Below are 25,050 nucleotides of genomic sequence, written 5' to 3'. Positions count from 1 at the left end.
TCAACGCAAGTCAGGTGGTTGTCCTGTCAGTCCCCACCACCATCAAATTCTTCATCCCCTCTCCAGCTGAGTCCAGGAGAGTCAGTCTCAAATCTGGACACATTTGCCTTATCAGCTTTCCAAAAGCCATCAGCAGGCAGCAGTTGTATACCTGCTAAGAGGAACCACATAGCGCTTCTCCTCTATTATTATCTAGATCTGATTGCTTTTGACAAAAGCTGCCACAAAACTCCATTTCCCCTTTGAGAAGGGAAGAAGTAGTACTGAACGCCAACTGGCCTTCCAACTTCCAAAGCACACAAACACCCAACTAAGTGTTCAAAATCTGCATTTATTTCGTTCTCCTTCAGTGACATCAGCGTTCAATAAATAGCTTTCACAAGATACACCATGCCAAGTTTCTGATCAGCAGCTGACAGTTCAACACCAAATGGTGTACCAGACAGCAACAACAGCAAGCATGTGGGACAAACACTGGCCTGCCAGAGGGGCAAGACAGGCAAAATTTTAGGTGGCCGATGTATAGCAGAGACCCCTTATGCTACTGCCAGGCAAGGGAGCTGGTTCAGAACACCCCATTTCTTACCTTTTATTCTCAAGGGCACAAGATCCTAAGACTCAGCTCCACAGAAGGTCAAGCTGGTTCTGAGCAGGATTGTTTTATGCTGTCAATTTTATCCTGAGGCAACCCAGAACTCCCCGTCTTCATGACTGTCAGAGGGCCCAAAGTGGGGGGATCATCAAGGAACCAGAGTGACCCTGTGACCTACTCACCCGACCAAGCACTGTAGTAATGGCCAACTTTGCCAAGACACTGGAGGAAAAAGAGGAAACAAACAGCATGCAAGGGGAGGCTCCTCAGTCCAGAGACTTCTCAATGATGCTGGAGGGGGCACGCATGGGGAGGGACTACCACATACACATGGAAACACCTTCTGCTTGCCGGAGGTGCTCTGTCCATTCCAGCAGCAGATGCCAGTCTCCCGTGCATTCATTGCAATGTCCTCCCCACTGAGAGGAGGAGGCAGGATGTGCATGCAAAGCTTTTGGATGCATATGGGGCAAGAGGTCATGGAAAGTAGCGCCTCTGGAAAACAGGAGGAATTGACCAATCAATGCACTGCAAACACAGCAGGGGAAGATCTGAGTTACGGTCTCCTGCTGGAGTTCACTTGGAGCCAAGGCAAGTGACATGGCAACCCCTCTGATGGCCACTTCAGAGTCTGCCACACGTGGGAGGGTAGTTTGTGCCAGGCCTCTCTGCCACGCCAGGCCCACTCTGACCGCCCAACCTACCAATGTCTGTGGTGATGTGGAGAAAACAACCAGTCTGAATGGCCAGGAGTTCTGGGGAGCCCCACAAGCACTGCTCTGGTATCATCCAGGTATCCTGAGGACCCTTGCAGCAAAGAACAGGGCAGCAAAATGGAGGAGTTCCAACCAAACATATTCTTAGCTCCCCCCCTCCCCCCAGAAACAAATCTCTAAAAATATTCTGTCCCCCTGTCAAGATGCTTATGGGAAGGTACACAAAACTGCTGCTGTATTTCTGGAGCCCACCATCAGTACCACTCCAGACAGAAAGATTTTCTTCTTGGCATAGAGTCAGCAAGGAAGCCCGAGGAGTACCCCCTCCCCCACAAAATGAGCTGTGGCTGGCTCCTTCCTCCGCCTGATGAAGGAACCAAATGACGTGGTTCTCTTGGACACATGCTCAGCACAGAAGCCTGGGAATTTCCTGGAAGAATTCGGCCGGACATCAGTTGCTCTCTCTGAAGTGCTTCAGTCTACTTCAGAATGAGGCTGAAGACCCAACTGCTCAACCAAGTTTTTAAAAGCAAAGTCTGTCACTTTGAGGATGCCTCAACAAACACACTGCACGTACACCAAAGGATTCTTTGACAGGGGCCACCAATATATTTACACAAGCTAAGATGGCCTCTTGAGCTCCCAAAGGTTTCATCCCAAAGGATCCCAGGATCGACTGAAACCACCCAGAGCCAAAGAGTGCTCTGCTGCCACCCAAGGCAGGAAACGCCCTCCTCCTCTTGCCTCCCCCCCCAAAAGAGCACCACTCTGGGCCCCACCCCCAACTCTCCGCCTCAAAGTCATCTTCAACCAGGTGCCCGTCAGAGTCCTTTCACTCTCATCATTCCAAGAGCAGGTGGCATCCACATCACCTCCGGCTACAGAGAAGTAGCTGGAGACATTCTAGGACCCCCCTAAAAAGTAGCCAGCAGGGAGGAGACAAGGGTCCAAAGGGTTTCGCTTGGCCCTTCTTTGGGCAGCGCATCCCAGGATGGGGCTTTGTCTTGCTGTTGAGGTCCTACTGAAAAACAGACAAGAGGAACATGGGTGAGGCCCCCAGCCCAACAGACCCAGACTGACAGCTGAGATGTGGGAGTTGGCAACCATGAGGAAGTGCTACCATAAAACAGAGGCCACGAGGGGCACATTTGCTTGCCCCCAATGGAAATGCCCCAGCCACCAGCTCCTGTGTGTGCTACACATCAGGGCTACCTGATCTCGAAACCGAAAGGTCTTAGGCCCTGCTTAGGCATGATGTGGCACAGAATTTTTCAGGCAGAAACAGCAGCCCACAAAAGGAAAGGAAAACAGCAGGAGGAAGGAATCTGCCCAAAGTCCAGGTGTCAGAAAAGTCTGGTTGCTGGGCCAGGCCCAAGGAGGCCCACCTGATCCAGCAACACCCAATTTCCTACAGGGGCCTGCCAGCTACCCCAATGGCTCCCACCGCTTCTCCCCTATAGCTGATTTTCAGAGGCAGATTGTTGCTGAACCTGGAGGAAACAGGAAGCTGAAATGACCAGTAGCCGCCAACAGAGATGCCCTCCATGAATCTGTCCAATCTGCTTTGAAAACCACCCAAGTTAGCAGCCATCACCTCACCTCGTGGCAATGAACCCCACTGAATGAAACCCCCTTCCCTGGTTCTAGTACTGAGAGAGGAACAAAAACTTGTCCTTCTCCACACCATGCATCATTTTACACATTGCAATCACAAACCCCCTTTTCATGTAAAAAACCCCTAAACCTTGCCATGTTTCCTGGCAAGGAAGGTGCACAAGCCCCGTTTTGTTCACAGGAGTGCCACACTCTGGAATGTTGTGATGGGTCTCGGAAGGGCAGCCCCTCCCTCCCTCAGCCAAGCCCACCTTACAAGGAAGTTGTGAGGGCACAGAAGGCAAGACCGATCAACATGGAAGAATTGCTGGACTGCCTCTCAGGATCACTTCCATCACTGGAGACAAGGGCCACATGCCTGCTGTGCAATTCAGCTAAGGAGTGCACCAGAAACCACACATTAGGTTGACTGGCCGGCCTGCCTATTTGAGCAGTCTAAAGTATCGCCATTTCCCATCAGCTGCTGAAAGCCACTCACCTCTGTGAACAACCTATTTCTCTTCTTGGTGGAGGGCTTCAATGAAGACTTCAAGTTTCTCCTGGATCTCCCGAACTTTCTCTGGAAAAGTTAAGATACTTCCATTAGAAAGGCAATCTTGCCTGCACAACTGAGGCCCAGGCAGGAAGGCTGCAGAGCTGGTTCTCAGCCTCCTCTGCAGCTTGGCCAGGGTCCAGCCAGGATCCCCGCAGAGGAGTGAAGCCAGGTTTCATGGCCAAAAGCCCAGGTCATGGTCCTGCCCCAGCCCCAAGTAGGATTCTCCTCCTCTTTATGCCAGAGAAACACTGGTGGCTGTGACACTCGCATTCGTCAACTCTGTGGATTAGGAACACATTTTCACAACGCATTAAACTGGCGGTTCCCAAACTGTGGCTTGAGACCCACTGGTAGGTTGCAATCTGATTTTTGGTGGGTCACCAAAGGATGATGGAAAGATAACTAATTAGATAATTGGGTAACTAACTGCCTTCAGCTCTGAGGCTATTCAAAAAATCAGATACTGTAGTGCTAATTACCCTGCAAAGAGCTCACTCAGCTCCTGCAGTTTGCCAGCATGATTAAACACAGGGAAATGAACGTCTGAGAGCTTTTTTCTAGCTCTTATTACTTATAAACAAACCAACAAAATATTATTTTTTCTAGCTATCCTTTTAAGAAGTCTGGTAAACCTAGGTGAGTCCTGATACAGTATTGTTTTAAAAAAATGGGTCCCAGTGTAAAAAGTTTGGAAACCATTGAATTAACCTGCTCTGTTGTTTGAAAAAGGCTGAGCCTTTGCTGTTGCATAGGGTTCTGTGGAATTGGTCCCGTGAGTTTATTTAGTCATTAAAAAACATATGAATACTAATGACATATATAAAATATCTGCCATCAACGAAATAATAAGTAAACATCTTTGACTGCTTGGATTAGAAGCCAAGTAATTGTCTCCCATAAAATTATATGCAATACAGCACAGTCGTGTGCCACTTAACGACGGGGATGGGGACTGCGATCCCATAGTCAAGCGGTGCTTGACGCAATCTGAACCTTCTGCAGGGAAGGAGATGCTCAGCTCAGCTTCCATCCGGAGGGCTGCCTGAGCTTCCCAGACGCAGCGCATGTCTAAGCCCTTCTGCAAGGCTCAGACTGAGGGATAATCGCATGAGAAACACGATTATCCCTCAATCCGAGCCTTGCAGAGGCCGTACTTGGATGTGCGCTGTCTCTGGGAGCTCAGACAACCCTCCGGAGGCGAGGGGAGCAGAGCTCCCTTCGCATTTGGAGGGTCAGAGTGTGTGCCCCCAACAACCACATGACCACACATGGTCATCACATATGCGATCCCGGTGTTAGCTGGAACATCACTAAGGGATGCACACCTGTATAAGCAGTATTAATCTTAATCTCATTTACACCCTTCATCTACACAAGAATTCAGAACTGGCTCTCCAGCCTTGGCAAGGCTTCCTACAAATAACTGTTGGGCATCTTAGCCTGGGAAAGGGGTCCATGTTCATAGGTGCTTCAGTTGCGAGGCTCAGTGGGCAAGAAGATGCTCTTCTATGGTGTGTGCAGAGTTTACCATTCTGAGTCATGTTGGGTTAAAACTGCCTGCCTCTGCACTGTCACGACTGGGAAGGCCTTTGCACACACGCTGATGTTCTAAGCCCAGCACACAGGGCCCATACAGTGCTTGGCTGGGGTTCTCCTCTGTTTCATGCAGAGTGCAAGGATTGTAGTCTGTTGGAAAGCCACTCCTCCATCCCAGCTCCTGGCACACTGGTGGAAGGCAACCCTGGATGATCTTGGATCCTGCAAGTCCTGCGTCTGCCTGGAAGGGCTGGGATCCAACAGACACCTGGTGCTCCAGGCTGGCAGGGGCAGCTGGCCCCACTTGCTCCATGTGGAGAACATGCAACAGACATGCAACATTTTTCCAAGTGTGGCAACTGCTACCCCCAAACCAGGCCATCATTCAGGGCTCTGACAGATTTGCCCCAGATGGGCTGCTCTGCACTGTGCAAGCAGCTCGCTTGGCTACAACACAACAGGATAGAAAGCAGACGTGTACATTTTGCTGGCTCACAACATATTCCAGAGAATTTTGGAGTCTACCCTTTCAGAAGAGGTGGCAGCACTCAATCCAACCTGCAGCTTTAAAATCAGAGCTCATGATGGGGAGTGGGGGAGAACACAGTAAGGGCACAGAGGTGCTCCAGCCGTATTCACAAAGGATGCAGCAGTCATGCTGCCCAAGTGTGGCATATTCTTGGAGTCCAACTATTTATCTAGCAGTCAGTAACAGGCACATAGGCTGCCCTGCAGAGAGAGACGGCCATTGCTCCAACATGAGATCCAGAGTGCAGCGAGATACAATGCTGAGAGGGCAGCTCAGGTACATACAAGCTTCATGAATTACACAAAATTCACCACCAGACAGAAGGAAGTTTGCATCAACAGGGGAAACAAAAGCAGTTCTGTACGATCTAAAGCAGAAAAGACTTGCACTGAGTTGCAGATCCAATGAATCAAGCACAGGCACACACCAAGACCCCCAAAGACCCCATTTTCTATTCACCCATTCAGCCTAGCCTATTGACTGCAAGCGACGGAAGAAACTCATTTAGAGTGTTAAGGATTTTGACTTGGGAGTTTGGGGCATTTCGCAGTCAGTGAAAGAACAGCAGCTTTAACACATCTGTGCTCCAAGAGGATCCAGAATTCTCGAGGAGCAGCATGCTGAACTCCATCAGTGCTGCTGCACTGGCAGCCAGTCCTGCTCCCAAGCCCCACATACTTTCTGGGCTACAGAGAAGGGCTGGGTCAACACAGACAACTGGCAACCTAAGAATGCCTGCAAATGGCAATCACTGATTTAAACCCTAAGCATCTTGCCCAGTGCTGAAGCTGAACACAAGTCCCTGCACGAGCAGAGGCCTGACAAGACAGGAAACTCGCTCTGCACTGCTCTGGTCAGACCTTGCCTGAAGTCCTGCCTCCACTTTTGAAGGAGGAGGAGGACACCGATCAGCTGGAGCAAGTTTGGAGGAGGGCAACAGGGATGGTGAGGGGTCCGGAAACTAAGCGTCATGACAAAGGGTTCAGAGAACCCAGTGTGTTTTGCCTGGAGAGTTTAGCCGCTAGACCAGTGGTTTTCAACGACTGGGCCACGGCACACTAGTGTGCCGCAAGGCAGCCTCAGGTGTGCTGCGGGGCCGGAGGAGGCAGGCAGCAGCCGCGGGTGGAAGAAGTAGCTGCTTTGACCCTCACACGGCTGCTTTGCATCTCCTGCTGCTAAATAAGAGGAAGGCTGCAACCCGATCCTCATTTACCTGGAAGTAAGCCCCATAGACTATTATGGGGCTTACTTCTGAGTAGACACACCTAGGATTGGTTATCAAAACCGTTGTCTGCCCTGCCTGCTGCCTGGGCAACCAGAAAAGCCTGAAGGAGGTCTGGGTGGAGTGAGAATGAGGGAGCCAGGGGCAGGCAAGCAGGTGGGAAGCCAGGGAGTCTGCTGAGGCCACTAGCCTAAGAGTGGGCTGGCTGAGGGTTCTTCTCAGTCCCTTCTCCTTGCCACAGTTGCCTGCAGCTCCCCAAGGCGACCCTCCCTGCCTTGGCTTTGCCTTTCAAAGGAGGGGCCACAATCCTATCCACACTTTCCTGGGAGTAAGCCCCATTGACTATAATGGGACTTACGTCTGAGTGGACATGCCTGGGCTGGGCTCTCAGGATCCTCTCCTAGCCCCACTTTCCTGCACTGAGCAGGGGGTTGGACCAGATGACCTCCAAGATCCCTTCCAACTCTATGCTTCTGTGACTCAAGAGGGCAAGACCTCCTGTTAGCTCTTGCAGGTGACAGAGGCTGCATGGGCTGCCACAGCCAGTAAGAGCTCATACTCTCAGGCAAATGCAGAACTGCAAGTGGTACCCAGGATGCAAGAAGCAGCAAGGACACTTGAAAGTGCCCCTGGCTGGCGGCCCACCCTCAAGAAGTTGGCAAGGGCAAAGTCCCACAGAGGCGCAAAGGGGGGCAGTAAGCTGATTTGCCGCTTACTTCATTCCTGGCACTTCCTACAGGCTCCAATGGCCCCACCCCACTTCCCCTCCCCTCTCCCGCCGTGAGCTACTCACACTTCATAGAGTCTTGGCCATTCTGCCTCTCTCCTCCTGACCTCCTTGCCCCCAAAGCTGCTCTGGATGGCTTCTGCACAAACAACGGTCCCTGTGATGGTTTTCAGCACAGAATGGAAGCCCCAAATGAACGCCTGATTCTTGCAACACCTGTTAAACAGTGATCCACACACCAGAGGATCCAAAGGCACAAAGCCCCTGCTTCCCGCTTTGCGACAATGAAGCATGCTGGGTCAGCCGCGGTGAATGCCCATTCTCCTCTCCATTTACTCAGTGTTTACTCAAAAGATGAGCTGTTCCACGCATCAATTCATGCGGGCCCCTGATCTGGTCATGAATATTCCCATAATCCCTGCTCCCAATATCCCATAAGCCCTGGCTGACAGAGAATGAAGAAATCCTCTATTCAGCAGCCTCCAGGGACCCATTCATGCCTGCAGGCTCTTTATCGCCACATGAAACAACCCCCACGGCCCACTCATTTTCTTTTTGTTAATCCTCTGATACCAGCTCTACCGGGCTCAAAAACAGACTAATTGATCTGTAATTAGGATCTGAATACACACTATGAACACAGAAAACAAAGCTGCAGGGACAAGGTTTGCTTTTGCTGCTGCTAACACCGGATCAGGAGGAGAAAAGCCCGGGCTTGTCTCGCGTGACACCTTCAAGTCGCATGTTCAAAGCTCCTTTGCCCATTCATGAAGAGTAACACGACACAGACAGGCATACAGTCAGTCTCACAACGCTGGTGAATTGGGCAAAGGGAGGAGGAAATGGGAGAGAAGAAGCTGGACTAGCACAATTTGCAGAGACGGCATCACCCAGAGACTCGTTACACAAAGCTCTGAGCAAGGCAAGGCTTCTTGTCCTAGGAACCCATTTTGGGTGGCCTCTAACTACTGCCCAGCTCTGCCAGAATCCCATCTTGCAACACCTTGTCCTCAGAAAAGTGCCATTTGATGGCGGCCACCGCTGCTGCTATTTGAGGGCAGAGCAGGCACTGACGCCAGGATCCCTGGGCCTACTGCAGGGCCACATTGTGGGCTCAGGCTGGAAGGAAGGAAGCCCCCCCAGGGGTCAGGACCAGCACCAAGGGTCTCCCCCTCATATGCGAGGCTCCTTGCTCCAGACGCAGCTGGGCAACACATTGAGCAGGGAAGGGCGCAGGACGCTACATGAGAGCATGCTGGGCAGCTGGGATCTGGGCTCTCTCTGCGCACGACATGGTCTCAAAGGAGGTCATTCGGTTATACCTGGAACTGCATCCACCACCACCACTACTATCATCGAGCACTTACACAACCCTGCCCCCCCCACAAACACATTCACAAAGCAGTCTGCATAGAAGGCAGCCAACAATTGGCTCCTCAACCCCAAAAAGCTCGCACGAAGACATGAGATGCAAGACGCTGCTGCCGCTGGGATAGGCGCTCTACCGAATGGACAGTGGTCTTCAAGAGGCACACCCACTTAACCAGCACCTCTCCCCCAGGCAGCAGGGGGTTCCTGGCACTGGCTGGGCTTCCATCATCCTAATCAGCTCCCTGAAGGCGGCTGCACTGTCTGCCTTCAGACCACTCCTGGGATGGCCAATTGTGTTTTTCCGAGGAGAGCTCCCTCTGCATAACATCATCACTCAAAGATACTCAGCGCTCCCTCCCACTGCCCTGTTTCATAATCCAACCATAGGCCAGGGTACACTCGCCATCCAGCTCTTGCTGCTTGCAGGTCAGCCCCTCCCCAACACTACAGGTCCTCACAAATGCCCTGCCCTTTCAATAATTCATCCCACAGGGACAGAAAAAAATGGCTGGCTCCTTAGAAGTACTCCCAGTCCCTGCAGGAGAGGAAGGGCCTTGGCTGGGAGTGCTGGAAATGCTGGCTCAGGAGGACTCATTGGGCTCTGCGACTTGCAAGTGAGCGCACCCAGAGAATCCTCCTTTGTTGCGCTACTAACTGGCCACAACACAACTAAGGCAGAAGTGATAGAAGGCCCCTCCCAGCACATGGCTTTGTAGTCCTGGCAAGGGTTAAAGCCAATCACTGGGGTTCTGGAAATCTCATCAAACTAATGCTTCCCATTTGGGGCCAGTTTCAGCTTGTCCACAGACCATGTTCGTTCGCCAACAGGAAAAGGCGGAACTTTCCGGAGAAAGCCACCCAGGCTGCCCTGAAAAAGGCAGGTTGTCATCGATCACAGACAGGGACAGATTTATAATAAGAGGCCCTCCACCATTTCTTTAAGGCAGCAAAACCAGATGGGAAGTGAATGGACAGTCAGTGGTCAAGAAAACATGGGGGAGGTTCCACTTGTCTGTCACATTTGCGTTCCCAGCAGAAAAAAAGGGGTCAGGACAGGAACGGCCCGGCTGGCTGCTGGAAAGGCCCTTTCTTTGCATGGCGACAAAGAGCGATGCTGTTCCTCACCCCACTGTCAAAAGGGAGAAAGGCGGCTTGTCAGAGGCCTTCCCAAAGAAGCAGAGGCAGGGAAGTGAATCCGAGGAGAGCCTTAAACAATTAGCTCATTAGTGCAAGGAAGCCCTGAGACAAAGAACTGCCAGGCAAGAGCCTTGCATGGAATTTATAGCAGTTCCGAGAGAATCGCCCCATGAATCAAGACAAAGGTGATTACAGACTTAGAGTGAAAGCTTGCAAAAAAGCTGAAATGGTCGCATAAGATGCATCGCCTGGTGCTAAGAAAAAACGCACTCAAACTGCACTGCAAGTCAGCTGGGCTGAAGCCAAATCTTGTCTGGCTGAAGCAAATGCTTCCCAATTGCCAAAGAGTAAAATCACCACCTCGGGCTTTGCCTGTACAAACACTGCCTGCCTCACAATCCTGTCAATGAATTTTAGCTTTGTCAGGTTTTCAGCACCTGGCCTAACAACACAAAATTACAGAAATGCCCTCAACAAGGTATTTGGCATGAGGGAAGACCTTTCCACACCTCAGCAAAGCCAGACAGTTCTGTGCAAGGATTCCAAGGACTGCCTGATCCTGACAGTCAACCAGGCTGCCTGCTCTGCCTGGGTGTCAGGCAGAGAGAAGCCTTTCCCAGCCCTTTCACAGGAAATGCCAAGGCAACTACACTGAAGCAGAGTCAGAGGGGGTCTGCAAGGTCATCTAGGCCAATCCTGCTTGAAACCTCTCAAGAACATCTGTTCCAGGTAAGATGGTGGAATGCCTCATCAAAGATAGAATCTCAAAACACATAGAAGAACAGGCCTTGCTGAGGGAGAATCAGCCTGGCTTCTGTAAGGGGAAGTCTTGCCTCACAAACCTTTTAGAATTCTTTGAATAGGTCAACAGGCATGTAGATGCGGGAGAACCCGTGGACATTATATATCTGGACTTTCAGAAGGCGTTCAACATGGTTCTTCACCAAAGGCTGCTGAGAAAACTCCACAGTCGGAATTAGAGGGCAGGGTCTCTCCTGGATTAGGAATTGGTTGAGGTCCAGGAAGCAGAGAGTGGGTGTCAATGGGCAATTTTCACACAGGGGAGAGGTGGAAAGTGGAATGCCCCAAGGATCTATCCTGGGACCTGTACTTTTCAACCTGTTCCTAAATTACCTGGAGGCAGGGCTAAGCAGCAATGTGGCCAAGTTTGCAGTTGACACCATACTTTTCCGAGTGGTGAAGACCAGAAGTGATTGTGAGGAGCTCCAGAAGGATCTCTCCAAACTGGCAGAATGGGCAGCAAAATGGCAGATGCATTTCAATGTAAGTAAGTGTAAAGTCATGCACATTGGGACAAAGAATCAAAACTTTAGATATAGGCTAGTGGGTTCTGAGCTGTCTGGGACAGATCAGGAGAGAGATCTTGGGGTGCTAGTAGACAGATTGATGAAAGTGTCAACCCAATGTGCGGCAGCAGTGAAGAGGGTTAATTCCATGCTTGGGATCATTATAAAAGGCATTCAGAATAAGACAGTTAATATGCCATTGTACAAATCGATGGTAAAGCCACACCTGGAGTACTGCGTCCAGTTCTGGTTGCCACATCTCAAAAAAGATATAGTGGAGATGGAAAAGGTGCAGAAGAGAGCAACCAAAATGATTACTGGGCTGGGGCACCTTCCTTATGAGGAAAGGCTACAGCATTTGGGCCTCTTCAGTCTAGAAAAGGGGCGCCTGAGGGGGGGCATGATTGAGACATACAAAATTATGCAGGGAAAGGATAAAGTGGATAGAGAGATGCTCTTTTCCCTCTCACATCACACCAGAACCAGGGGACATCCACAAAAGTTGAGTGTTGGGAGAGTTAGGAAAGACAGAAGAAAATATTTCTTTACCCAGCATGTAATTAGTTTGTGGAACTCTTTGCCGCAAGAAGTAGTGATAACATCTTGCCTGGATGCCTTTAAGAGGAGACTGGACAAATTTCTGAAGGAAAAGTTCATTACAGGTTACAAGTCATAGTAGGTATGTGCAAGCTCTTGGTTTTAGAGGCAGGCTGCCTCTGATTCCCAAATGCAGGGGAGGGCACCAGTTCGCAGGTTGTGCCTGTTGTCTTGTGTGCTCCCTGGGGCATTTGGGGGCCACTGTGAGATACAGGAAGCTGGACTAGATGGGCCCTTGGCCTGATCCAGCAGGGCTCTTCTGATGTTCTTAAGAACAAAAGGTGCCTGTCAAGCCTCTGCTTGGAGGCTGCCAGAGAGGGAGGACTCCCCACTTCCTGCAGTCATCAGTTCTGTTGCTGAACTGCTTGCATCGTTACGAATTTCTTCTAGATACCCAACTGAACTCTCCATCTCCTGCAACACAGACCCACTGGATCTTGTCCTGGTTTTCCATCCCATACTTTATTAGCTTGCTAATGGATATGTTGTGGGGAATTCTGGCTGAACGCTTTGCTGAAATCCAGATAAATGACACTGAAATGCCTCCATCATTCACTAAGCTAGTAATGCAATTTTAAAAAAGCTAAGGAATTTGTCTGGCATGCTTTATTTTTGACAAATTTACATGCACAGTGTGTGCTCTGCCAGTGAACTGTACAGCCCTGAGGCCCAAAGCATCAGCCCCATTCACTGCTAGACACAGCCTGGATCTCCTCTTCCAGGAGGATTCAAACTGGGTCTTCTCAAAAAGTGGCTCACACAGGGGCCCAATGCCTTGAACACAAACTGGGACAGAACCTCTAAACACAAAATCCAGTAACCCGATCAATTAGCAGATCCTGAAGATGCATTTCCAAAGGTAGCAAGAGGGAGAGCTTATCTCCTCCACCCCTACAGAGTCTGACAGCTGTCTGGGCACATGCTTTGCAGCTGTTGCAGGTTTGGTCCACCACTGACCAGCCATGTTTTCCAGCCTGAAACACACACAGGCCTGCCTACTTACAAGTACTAAGCCATGTCACTTCCTTAAGTTTCAGGCTCATAACTACTCCATAATCCACCAGCTGCACACTGCACATCAGAGGTGCTTAGAAGGCTATCATCTGTTTGTAAGTAAAATGTCCTGCATGAGTTTAAATCTCAAAGAGTACCTAGTTACCCAGGGGACAGGCAGCTCACATTGGCTGCTGATCAGGTGCACAAAATACTACACTAAAAGCATGATTTGTGGCAATAAGGGACAATGCACTAAAAAGCACCTTGTAAAAATGATGCCACTAGATAATTATGAACATAACATCCCAGGAAGCTTAGACAGTTCAGGAAGGCTGGATGCTGTTCCAGCAACATGAATTCAGCAGCCTCCAATCATCAATTACAAGTGCCATGTCAGAATGTAAGCACATCGCCCCCAGCTAAGAGTTGCTCTGTCCCTCTGTCTCAATGGGCCTTTGTGCAGTACAAAGTCTCAACCTGCCTGCAAGACGCAGGTGTTAGCACTTCATGCACTGACACACCAACTACAGGGGCTGGCCCTGGCCCCACCCCACATCCACACAGTTCTCGGTTTTCCTGACAACGCCCCCTTCCCGCCATGGGGAACAACACGGGGATGTCCAGGTCTTGCAGATGACCTGGAATGAAAAGAAATCTGCCTCTAGGATGGAGTCTGGATTAAAAATGGTCCTCATACAGGTCTGTGTTCTGTGATTGCCGAGTCCCTCTCGCAGTTGCAATTCAAACGAAATTAGGCTCTGGATATTTGGCCATCATTTCAGTGGCAGGTGACCAAACATTTTTTGACCAGCCCAGTTTACGTTTTTATCTCTGTACCTGTAAACCATCTTGGGCATGATTTAGACTGGAAGAGGACACATAACATCAGCATCTGAAACAATCCCAGCATTGTGCCTGCAAACTTGTCTGCAGCATTTGCTGCTGCCCGAGCCAGTTAAAATGCTGGCTTGATTTGGTGTGACAATTTCATAGTTAAGAGACTTCATTCAGGCAGAGAGGGGCCTTCAGATATTTGGACTCCACTGCAGATGCTCTGCGCATGATGATCACTCTGCACAGCAGCATTTCTGAAACTTTTAAAAGCACACCCATTCGGTGACCAAACTTCACCAAAACAGTGGGACTGCAAATGATGCACGCACAAGCAGGCTGGTTTGGTTCTTTCACCCACCGTCAGTCTGGGGAATCCCCGGGTTATACTTGGGACAGGATTTCAAAACCGCTTCCCAGACAAGAAGAATTCAGAGACCTTTCTGGGGGAAAGCGCAATGAAACGTGCACGAGGCATTTGCGAAAAAGAGAGTGCCACTTCACAAGCCTTGAAAGGCTGCCCACAAAGTGGCGACCTGTCCACTGCATTGTGTGAGCACTGCTAGGTGGCAAGCAAGCCAAGACATGTGGCACAGCAGCTGCAAGGAAGGATCTGATCTGGTGACCAAGTCTGCAAACTGCCACAATGGAGAAGGCAGCAGGCCCAGGCAAGTTCCAAAGAAAACACACAAACTGTCCCTGACTGGGACGTCTCCCTGCCTGGGAGATGCTGAGGCATCAGACAGCAGAGAGCAGTCCACAGAGGCAGGAAGTCAGGGATGCAGCAAAAAACACTCCCTTCACTAAGCAGATCTTCCCAGGCAGCTGAAGTATTTTACACCCACCCCAGTTTCCCTGAGCCATAAAACACTGTTCTTGATTCTGACCCAACAATATTCATCCGGAAATGATTTACACCCCAAGAGGACCTCCCAAGACACTAGAGACAGACTTCATGATGTGCTGCTTCCATCACACACCTCCGAAACGGGGTTGTCGACTCTGCCTCTTGGGTGCTTTGCAGTTTGTGCCCACTTGTGTTTTTCTTCCCCGGGGAATGCCTTAACTAGCTGATAACATCACAGGAGATAAAACAAGAATTCTCATAGGAGGGAAATTAAGGCCTGGAAGAATCTGTCCCAGAGGTCACAGGGAAGAGGAAAACCAATGGCTTGCACCCTGACTGATCATCACAGCCTCTCGACAGCAGAAAACATCCCCTGGGGCACCTAAGTGGAAGCAAACGACCAAGCCCTTCGTAGACAATGTGAGCAATGCCTGTCCAGGTAGGGGCAAATCCAAGCAGATCAGAAGCGTTGCTGGCAAAGAAATGCACTCATTAGGGAATGGTGCTGCAGAATAATGCGCTAATGCAGAAGGGGAGGCACAGGGACAGCACCTATGTCACAAAGACCTGCATGGCCCAACTTTGCGCTCACCACTGGGGGGGTTGCAGCCACCCAGCCCGATCACAGAAGCCTGACACTGACAGGGGAGCGTCAAGAGACACCTGCCCATTGTGAGCGGTTGCACCCATCTGAGCCCAAGAATGGCCCCAAAGGCCTCTTCGCTCCTGCAGGCAGCCAGCTTGCAAGTTGCACAGGGTGCTTTCACTCACTCTCTTGCCTGCTGAAGAGTTCTGGGCAATGCAAAAATGTGCTGCAGTGGGTTCAATCAAAGGCCATAAAAACAGAAGCTCCTGCACTTTTTACTACACTTATAAAGGCAGAGTAAAAAAGACAAGCATGGTGTGTGTGTGTGTGTGTGTGTGCCTGAAACAGGCAGACTCTGACCACACCCAGCAGCTCCTTCAGTGGGTCACGGTTCTACACGGCTGGAAACATCTGTGAGGCAGAGGACTCAAACCCCAGAGTTCAGAAATGGGCGCCAACTTTTAAACAAAACAGAGAGGCGCCTCCCTCCAGAATGAGGCACTCAGCTTGTTGCGGGGGGGGGGGACTTCATCCCACTCCTTGTACCAGCCAACGCAATACTCACTGAGGTCCTCTGCCAGCTGGACTCTCTTCCCTGTGAGCAGCTTCACCTTCTTCTCGCAGTCCTCAGCAAAATCCTCCAGCACTTCTTTGACATTCTTCTCAAGGCGCCTCACTGTAAAAAGGGTGCACGGAGATATAAATAGAAACACACACTGGAGTTAAAAAAATAGGGCCAACCAGCACCTAGCAGGACACATTAGCTGTTCCATCATGGCAGAGGGTCTTGTTGCTGCACAGTCCTAAGCACAGCTGCAGGACAACCAACACAGCAGTCAGGGCAGTGGCCAGAGGTCACCCAGGAGTACCCGGTGCCCTGTCTGGGTTCAGTGGAAGAAAGGCAGGCCGTAATTATCCATGGCACCCTGTCAGCGTCACAACGGATTCCCTGGGAGCCACAGTTCAGCTACCCCAAGGTGCTGTGCTTTAACATCACCATACAGGTCATGGATATGCCCCTAAAGGGGGATCCCCAACTTTTTCTCTGTATCGTAAAGTATTTCCACCCTACCTCTCTCGCCTCTAAGGCAAACTACGGAGACCTCCAATAAAACACACACATCAATTAGAGGCGGCATTAAGCAAACCAAAAGCCACCCCCCGCACACACTGCAGATATGCAAGCAGTGAACTCAAGACTGCAACTAGAGCAACAAAGGACTGCCTGTACCTCACGACTCCCAACCAGAACAGCCCCCAGGCATGGCAGCATCAGCAGCCAGACACACCTTCTGTGTTGGTCAGCTGCTGCCTCAAGGTGTTGGCAGTGATGGCCAGCATCCGCTGTATCCGCCAGAAAAGGACCACATCGTTGCACTCGAGCTGAAACCGCCAGAGAAGCACATCAGCACTCAGGAAACAACAGGCCACTTCCCCAACATTCAAAGCCACATACAATACTCAAAACACCAGCGGGGGGGGGGGGGGGAGCAAGCATCACAAGTATGTGAGGAAAACGAGCCAGCTCTACTAAAGCCATGCAGGCTTTCCCTCAGAAAAGGCAACCAGAGGCTGCAGCACCTTCATCCGTCATAAGTGCAGCCAGCAGGTTCCACTGAGGGCAAGACAGGCACGATCCATATTCAGCTGGCAGTTCTCTGCTCATCTGGCCTTAAGGGCTGGCCTTGGAGGCTTCCTGAAGCCTGAAGGCGAGTTAAGCAAGTGGTGCAAGTTTCCTTGGTCCAGCAAAGGAGCCGTAAATATGCCACCTCTAATCAGGAGTCTTGGGTTGCTCCACTGGCATTCAGAGAGGCTGCAGGAAGAGGGTCCTTCCCATTCACTTCAAAAGAGAGGCTGTTACTGCACATGGACGGCAAGGACAAACTCTTGCACATGGGTGTTTCACATGCAGACAAGGGATGAGCGGGGTGGGTGCAATATTAAGCTGCCTTCTGTCCCTTACTGTGGTAGGCAAAGAGTTTCCATAAAAGACAATTCCAGCTTCAAGGGACCAGTGGATTTGGGGTCTTCCCCCAAACTGACTAACCGCCTTGCATGAAACCAGGCAATTGGCATGCACTGAACTATCACTGAGCAGAACGGAATGGCACCAAAACCAACACATCCCAGTTCCAGTCACCCGAACAGCCACATGGCCAAATAGGTAATTTTTATTTCCATTTTGGGAGGGGAAAACTAAGGTGGGGAAGCATCACATGCGCCAGGGTTGCGGCAGGGCACACATGATGGGAATGTTGGCAGCTTCGCTGGAGCTGCGCTGAGCTATGCAAGGTCAAGGCCAAAAAATGGGAGACTGGAAATTGTATGTTGGCAACCTTCAGTCTCGAGAGACTCTGGTATCGCGCTCTGAAAGGTGGTTCTGGCACAGCGTCTAGTGTGGCTGAAAAGGCCAATCCGGGAGTGAAAATCCCTTCCACACCGGGAGCAAGTGCAGTCTGTCCCTGGTCTGTCTCCCTGGCTATGGGCCTTCCTTCTTTGCCTCAGACTGTTGGCCAAGTGTCTCTTCAAACTGGGAAAGGCCATGCTGCACAGCCTGCCTCCAAGCGGGCCGCTCAGAGGCTGGAAATTACAATGGTGACAAAACAGTTATTAGTTGCTGCCGGGACAGAGCTGCTTCCTTCCAATCTGAGCTGGTGCACATAAAGCTGAACACTGGCTAGTGATACTCCACCTTCTGCCTGGAACAGTGACTGAGCCAAAGTGGCAGGGCCTTGCCTTGACTGCAGCCTTTGTCCCTAAAGCCGCCAACCTTAACTGGGGTGGGGGAGGGAAGGCAAGTGCTTGCTTACCCCAAGACTGCCCTCTGGTGGATAGTTCTGGCAAACAGTACCCAAAAGAGAGGTGAGCAGGAAGTTCCACACATCTGGCCAGACATCAGGAGAGAGCTGCCAGCCTCCCAGCAGGAAAAGCCACATGATTGTTTACTTACCTCAGAGTCCACAAAATGCCTCTGGTAGTAATAAAAGCCTCTCCGGCAGAGATTGCAGTGGCCCAGAGCCTTCTTCAGGAAGTGCCGCCTGTAGACTTGGTGCCAGGTGTCTTTAATCTGGGATCAGACAGAAACATTTGGCAATCATTGGCCTGATGCCAGATGCCATTGGAGCCTGGGCTGGCAGCCTCACGTGGAAAGCAGCTGGCCATCATCAAAGAGGCTGCTATTGCTACTACTGCCACCACTACCACCCAATGCCTCTGGATGCCACCCTCCAACACAGGCATACCCCCCCCAATCTCCAACAGCACCTGCTCTTTCTGGAAAAACTGCTCCAAGACAGGTGGAGAAAATAAGCCAAGACATCTGGTGCTCCTGCGGAGTCTCTAACCGGTGTGAGCAGGCAGAACATTAATCCAGATGCTCCTCCACAAGTTCTGACTCCTGGGTTCAGAATCCCGAAACTGCGCCAGCCCCTGGCCAGGCAAGCTGCAGGCAGACTACAGCACTCCCAGGGGCAGGACCCCCTGGCTGGCCTTACACGCCTAACCTCCCCAGAGGGCAACTGTTTGCTACAGCTGGAATCCAGTGCTCATACGCCTGCGGCAGGGGGTTTCTTACCAAGCATGGATCCACAGCCACCCCTCGGGCCTCAAGGTTTTTTCGCACGGTTGTGACCTCATCGCTGGCAAGATAGGCTGGGTGCTCCTCATTGCATTTTATCATCTTCTCCAGCTCATTTTTTGTTTCGCTGCGAATGGCCTTAGACAAGAGAGATGCCGTTGCTTATCTGAACTTTCACCCCCTCCCACCCAACCTCCTCTACATTGCATTAATTCAATATTAACATAAAAATTAAACAAAAAACCACTTGGTCAGATGTCCTGCCAGTTCTAACTCCAGCTGTCAAACCAGCTTCCCACACTCAGAGGCAACAAAGAACTGTGGCTTCTTCTAAGAGGGGAAGCAAAAACATTCATGGCCCAATCCTACTGAGGATCCAGCCTCTGCGTGGAGCCCTATGCGAAAACAGAAGGCACTTCCTTCCATTGTCGCAAATGGAAAGCACAGCGCTCCACTGAAGGCAGCATTCCAGGACTATCACCAGAGTTGCCTACATCTCCAGAACAGGCAAGGCAACAGTGGGGGCAGGGAGGGGCAAAATGGGGATGGGGAGGTTGCAGGTGGGGTGGTTGAATCCTATCACCTTCAGCAAAGGCACCAGCGCAGGGCCAAGGGAACTCACTGCAGGTCAGGAGGCTTATGCTAAGGGAATTTAAATCCCCTTTCCCTGATGAAACCTCCCAATTTGCCCCACCCCACTATATATAGTGCACCCATTTTTGGTGGGGGGAGGGAGAAATTAGGATGGGGCTCTCATTCTCCTGCTCTGGCATGCATGAGCACGAGCCCAAAGCTCCCAGAGGCTTCATCACAATCACCGGAGTGTTTTAGAGAACTGTCTAAGCAGGCCTGTAAAATCAAGAATTCTCTCATGGCCACATCACCCAACACACACACATTCTAATGTCTGATGGCATCAGGAGCACACGTCCTGGAATAGGAGCACACTGAAAGAAGGAAGATACAAGGAGTTGCCAACTGGGCCTTGGAGAACACTCCAGGGCAAAATGCAGGGAGGTCTGAGGGGTGGGCTGGGGCCATTTGAGCATCCAGAGGGCCGCTTTGAGCAGTGCACATCAAGTAACAAAGAGCCTGTGTGGACACAGCATTGAAGGGGCCAAGCTGGTCCTGCGTTTTAATGTGATCTTAAACTGAGGCATTTCCCCGAGCTGCCCTTTTGACAAGAGCACAGTGGGAAATGACAGAGAGAGCGAGCGCGCACACCAGAATGACGCTCAGCACAAGCAAGGCTTTGCTGCCCCACCTGACCCCCTAGACAGCAACTTCCTTTTACCTGTTCCTTGGTGCGTCTCACCCAGAAAAGCCACCTTTTTTTCCAATCTGGGCCCACCATGTCTTCAATCACCGACTCAGCTAGAGGAAGCAAAGCACAGGGACAACAAAACCTCTCTTGGATGCTGCAGGAGAACCTGGTGCTGTGCCTGGCAAGATACACACTAAGACAGGCTGCATGGACTGGCCCCAATACCACCCCCCCAGCTGCCAAGGGCTCAAGCAGGTTAATGAAACCCTGCACCCCCCCATCACCATGTCCACACTCTGTGGTTCCTGGGGCCCCCGAGCATGCTCAGCTTGGACCAGGGCCTTTTAAAACTTTATTCTTTATTTTCATTCCAGACTGATTCCTTCTGTCTACTGAGGCAGTCCCTCAACAATGCAGCAAACCACCCCAATCTTGAGGTGATTCCACTGCACTCGCAATCCGATGGACACGCCACATGCCAGGTGAAGAGGGAAGCTAGTGGAGCAGACAGTGGAGCACAGCACAGCAGGCAGGCCAGGAAGCCTGAGGCCTCAGCAAGGAAGCTTGTGGCCTGACACTGGGCCCTCACCCTGCATGAGCTGCCTGAAAAGGGGGGAGCAGTAGCCACCTTCTCAGTAATTGTTGTCAAGACCTGAGAAATGGCAGGAGGGATAACAACATGCAAGAACAAAGCAGTCCTGCTATTGCTGACATTTCACAGGTGCTCAGCAACTGTCTGCTGACTGGAAAAAGAGGCACTTTGTCAAGTGGGGCTCCTCTTGCGCTTAGCAGGGAGAGAGAGGAACTGTCCCACCACAGCTCTCTGCAGCATCTCTTCCAGTGGCCGTTTGCTGGTGTTAGTGGAGTTAGTGGGATGCTTCACAATAGAAAATGAAACAGCCATGGAACAAAGTGGGTGCTGCTGGAGCAGAGAGCAAGTCAGGGGCACCGAGGGCAGGAACAAGGGTTGCAGTGGGCGAAAGGCAACAGCAACTTAGAGGTGCAAAGGGAAGTGGAGTCCTGCTGTGCCTGCAAACTGTGCCACAGGAGACTCTCTGGGATGACCAGCCCTGCCAACAAGTCTTTACAAAGAGAAGGACGTAGAACTGAGCAGTAGGAGGGCCCACGAGATGGTGCAAGATGGAAAGAAAGGGAGCCCACCAGTGAAAGGGGAGAGTGCAGGCAGCCATGGAAGGAAGTACCTCCAGCCAGAGTCAGGCCACGTGAGACATGCAAGAAGAGCAGTGGAGAGGAGGTGGATTTTAACAGAAGCTTCCCAGGGATGGAGGGCAGGGGCTATGGTGACCTGACTAGAGACCACCGACAGGCAAGGGGCCCCCTCGGGCAGACAAGGAGGACTCACAGACGGGGGTACTTACTATCCTTCAAGCGACTTTGGAGCGTCTCTTCCATGAACTGGATAGCTGCATCCCACTGCTGCTTGTCGGATATGGAGCGGTCCTCTAAGGCATTGTGCTGGATGACCCTCTGTCAAAGCACAGCCCCACCATTAGTGCATGTTGCTCACTAGTCACTCGCCAGCCAACAACACTTGCTCAAGACAGAGAGAGGACAAGGGGACCAGGCCCAGAGTGCTTCTGCTCAGAAACTCCGAGGATTTGGCAAGGGGTACAGAATGAGTCCGAAAGAAAAAGCACCGGCCAGGTCAGCCAGGCAGGCGTGGGGAGGAACCGCAGCCAACCCCATCGCCTGCTCTGCGCTTCCGAGAACAGGACAGGCTGGCTGTGCCAGGACAGGTGACGGAATATCCTTTCCCATCTCACTGGGCAAACAGGCTGCTTCTTTGGACAATGGCATTAGCATTGTCAAACATAGCGATCCAAACCCAGATACTGGACTGAACACCTCCAACACATACACTTTTTAAAGAAGGGCTCATCTACATCCAGAAGTTACAGTTGTTAAGAGCGAGAGAGAGAGAATGAGCACAAGATGCCTGTTTGAGCATCATTCCTTTGCGTCCCCAAGGACAACCATCTCTATGTAAGGCTAGGCTTACCAAGCTGTCTTCCGCTTTCTCATTCCACTTGTGCCGTTTGATGCTCTCCTCCTTCACAGCCTGCTTCAGTTTGTCAAAGATATCGTCATGCTCTTTGCCCTTCTCCTCAGTCATGAAGCGAGAAAACTCCTCCTGCAGAGTCGCCCAGGCCACCTGGACATTTGGCAACGAGGTTCTGTCATCAGACACTGCCAAGCACAGGGAGGTCCCAACCTGCACTCTAAGGGGATACAGCCGGGGGACAGCGGGCATGGCACTGGGTGGTCAAAAGGTCTCTCTGGATCACACCACCTGCCTTCTATGTGTAACAATAAGGCAAAGCTGCCCATAGCCTGTCATAAGGACATAAGAACAGCCCCGCTGGATCAGGCCATAGGCCCATCTAGTTCATATACTCCTGAATATTCTTCAGTAGCCAAGGGGGAAAAGACCCGTCACTGGGTGTTAACCGACAGTGCCATTTGAAGAAAACAAAAGGCTGATTTGATTGAATGGAGCTGTGTCATACAGGACACAGTGGGGGCTGATATCTGCAAAGGGGGCATGGACAGCCGTGCTGGACAATCTTCTTCATTAGTGAATAAATGTGTCAGAAGCATGTGTGCATTCAGCAGACTGTGGACTAAGAGAGATAGTGAAGGCACAGAGCTGTGAGGGAAGCGAAGAAATCAAGGAGTAACCTCCCGTCAAACAGGGCCTGGGGGCAGGAGAGCTGCCTGTTACTGGAAGACACTGAGGGAACAAAGGCTCAAAGATGGTTGGCAAGGAGACCCAAGTTAGATGGAGGGGCTGAATGTTGGGAACTGGCTTGGATTCTTCTGCTGCAGCAGCATCTAGCACATGCCCTTTGGCACCCCTCCCCCCACCCTCGGAAAACCTCAGCATAAACCCCACTCTAAAGTTGCACAAGTGCACACAACAGAGCAGCCTGAAATGTCACCCTTCAGGGCCACCTTGCAAAGGCAGCAGGATGCCACAGAAGCAGCATTTGCCCTGTGCCCAGCTAGCAAGACTCTCACCTCCACTGCTTTGGTGGGCAGCTGCTTGTCAGTCCACTGTTTCAGTTTGATGTCCACGGTGGTGTTGAAGGTCCCCGAATTCATGGTCTGTGCTGCTGGAAGGTAGATGTTTTCTATCACATGCGTTGAGACCCTCTCCCACAGGGTCTTCTGAAGGATCTCCTCCCTGAAGAGGAGAAACAGCAAGAGCTTGCCTCACACAGGCAAGACAAAGGCCCCATGTAGTGATGTGAAAGGCTCATCTTGTGGTGAAAACAAAACTCTCTAGTCCACAAAATGGATGTGCAAATGTCAGGCAGTGCCATCTCTGCTATACTATGCAGAGGCAGTGGGGGAAGTCTTCCAAGAGACCCCCCCCCAGCCAGACACATAGCTGTGTAGCTTCAGCTAGACTTTGCTCTACCTCAGATACTCCAGCTGAGAGATAGCTGCCTCATTCAGGTCCCTGCCAGCCTCTCAAGCTCAACCTGGGAAGGATCAACCAAAAAGCATGAACATCCCTGTCGTCCTTCTGGTCGCTTCTTAGTGAGTCAGTTTGTTCCAGCCTTTGCTTTACTGCCAGAGAGCCTCTCCCTTCTCCCTCACATGGTGGTAAATTCCTAGCTGCCAAGTGAGCCCAGGTGGTTGCAAGCCAGCTATAACCCTTAAAAGCAAAGCGGGTACACAGGCTTGCAAACCTTATAAAAGTTACAAGCGTACAGATGCTTTCATGGCCGGAATGTACAATAGTCCAATTAAATTTACCCCTGCTAATTGGGTAAGAGGCACTTTTTCAAGTGGGTGCTCCTCTTTTTAGCAGGGGGGAGTAACTGGCCTACCTCACCCCAGCAGTGTCTTTTCTAGTGGCTGTCTGCTGGTGTTCTTTTGCATCTTTTTAGATTGTGAGCCCTTTCGGGACAGGGAGCGATTCGTTGCTTGATTGTTCTCTGTAAACCGCTTTGTGAATTTTTTGCTGAAAAGCGGTATAATAATAATAATAATAATAATAATAATAATAATAATAATAATAATAATAATAATAATAATAAGTGTCTGGGCTTGAAGACCATGGTCCAACAAAATATCTTTTCAAAAAGTTCCATGATCCAAAGATAGAAACACAAAAGCATTGACAAGTAGAAAGGAGGAAACACTAAGTATCAGTAATACCTGGCTCTTGACCCTTGAGATAGTAAAGATAGTAAACAAAGTTAATAAAGAAAGACCCAAAGTGAAGAGGTGCTGTCACTTTAATAGAGAACGAATAAGGAAAAGAACGCAGCACTACTACTTCTAGCAGGGGAGCCCAAACCCCAGCCTGCGGGACATTTGCTGCCTATGGGGACCTCCAATCAGGCTCGCAGGGAGCCCCCAGTCTCCAATAAGCCTCGGGCCCTCGGAAGACTTGCTGGAGTCTGCGCTGGTCTGACAGCTCTCCGCATGGGGGACTGTTCAACCTCTCGCATGAGCTGTGGGACGACGGCTCCCTCCACTGCTTGCTGTTTCACATCTGTAATGCATTAGCAGCAGCGAAGGAAAGGCCAGTGCAAGGCCTTTTACAGGCCAAGCTTGAGCTATTGCAAGACCTTCATTCATGCATGTAAGTTCCATCTCTAATATATTCATCTGTGTAAATTTATTCAAACTTTAAATGTAAATTAATTTTTTTTCCTGGCCCCTGACACAGTGTCAGAGAGATAATGTGGCCCTCCTGCTAAAAGTCTGAACACCCCTGACTTATAGGAGAGCAAGTGACTGCTTTTTTTGGCTGACAGACAACCTAATGCTTGGGTGCTGATTGAAAACACATGCCTAGCAATCAGTAGAACTTAAAACTCTGCTTTCTTCCAGGGACGGGGAATGGAATAGTGGTGATCTTTGGATCTTGGAACCTTTGAAAATGCCCTCCACAGATGGGGTGAAATGTCAGGTGAAAGGTGCTCTGTTGGACCACAGTCTTCAAGTCTGAACACTTTTAATTGGACTTAAAAAGCTGTTTATAAGACTTAAAGGGACTCGATCTTACAAGTACAGATAGAAAGACACAG

The 25,050-nt window shown here is 50.7% G+C and overlaps 1 protein-coding gene across 7 annotated transcripts in view; it reads right to left on the bottom strand.

The window, feature by feature from the left end:
* Positions 1-311: 311 nt before the first annotated feature.
* The window catches only part of OPA1 (OPA1 mitochondrial dynamin like GTPase), an 80,805-nt gene continuing 56,066 nt past the window's right edge, over positions 312-25,050 (bottom strand). For 4 of the 7 annotated variants that reach the window (XM_066619581.1, XM_066619584.1, XM_066619583.1 and 1 more), the window contains 10 exons: positions 23,024-23,189; positions 22,005-22,157; positions 21,364-21,472; positions 20,015-20,094; positions 18,718-18,858; positions 18,094-18,210; positions 16,433-16,526; positions 15,709-15,819; positions 3,401-3,481; positions 312-2,329 (listed from right to left, as the gene is read on the bottom strand). In XM_066619581.1, coding sequence (XP_066475678.1) covers positions 3,414-3,481; positions 15,709-15,819; positions 16,433-16,526; positions 18,094-18,210; positions 18,718-18,858; positions 20,015-20,094; positions 21,364-21,472; positions 22,005-22,157; positions 23,024-23,189 — 1,039 coding nt within the window. In that variant the 3' untranslated portion in view covers positions 312-2,329; positions 3,401-3,413. Of the gene's footprint in view, positions 2,330-3,173; positions 3,297-3,400; positions 3,482-15,708; positions 15,820-16,432; positions 16,527-18,093; positions 18,211-18,717; positions 18,859-20,014; positions 20,095-21,363; positions 21,473-22,004; positions 22,158-23,023; positions 23,190-25,050 lie in introns of all 7 variants that reach the window. The other 3 variants (XR_010794074.1, XR_010794075.1, XM_066619582.1) reach the window with 3 other exon arrangements.

This window comes from Tiliqua scincoides, chromosome 3 (assembly GCF_035046505.1).
Source record: "Tiliqua scincoides isolate rTilSci1 chromosome 3, rTilSci1.hap2, whole genome shotgun sequence".
Taxonomy (NCBI): Eukaryota; Metazoa; Chordata; class Lepidosauria; order Squamata; family Scincidae; genus Tiliqua; species Tiliqua scincoides.
Note: the sequence above shows the minus strand (reverse complement) of the source record. Positions and strands in the feature narration are given on the sequence as shown.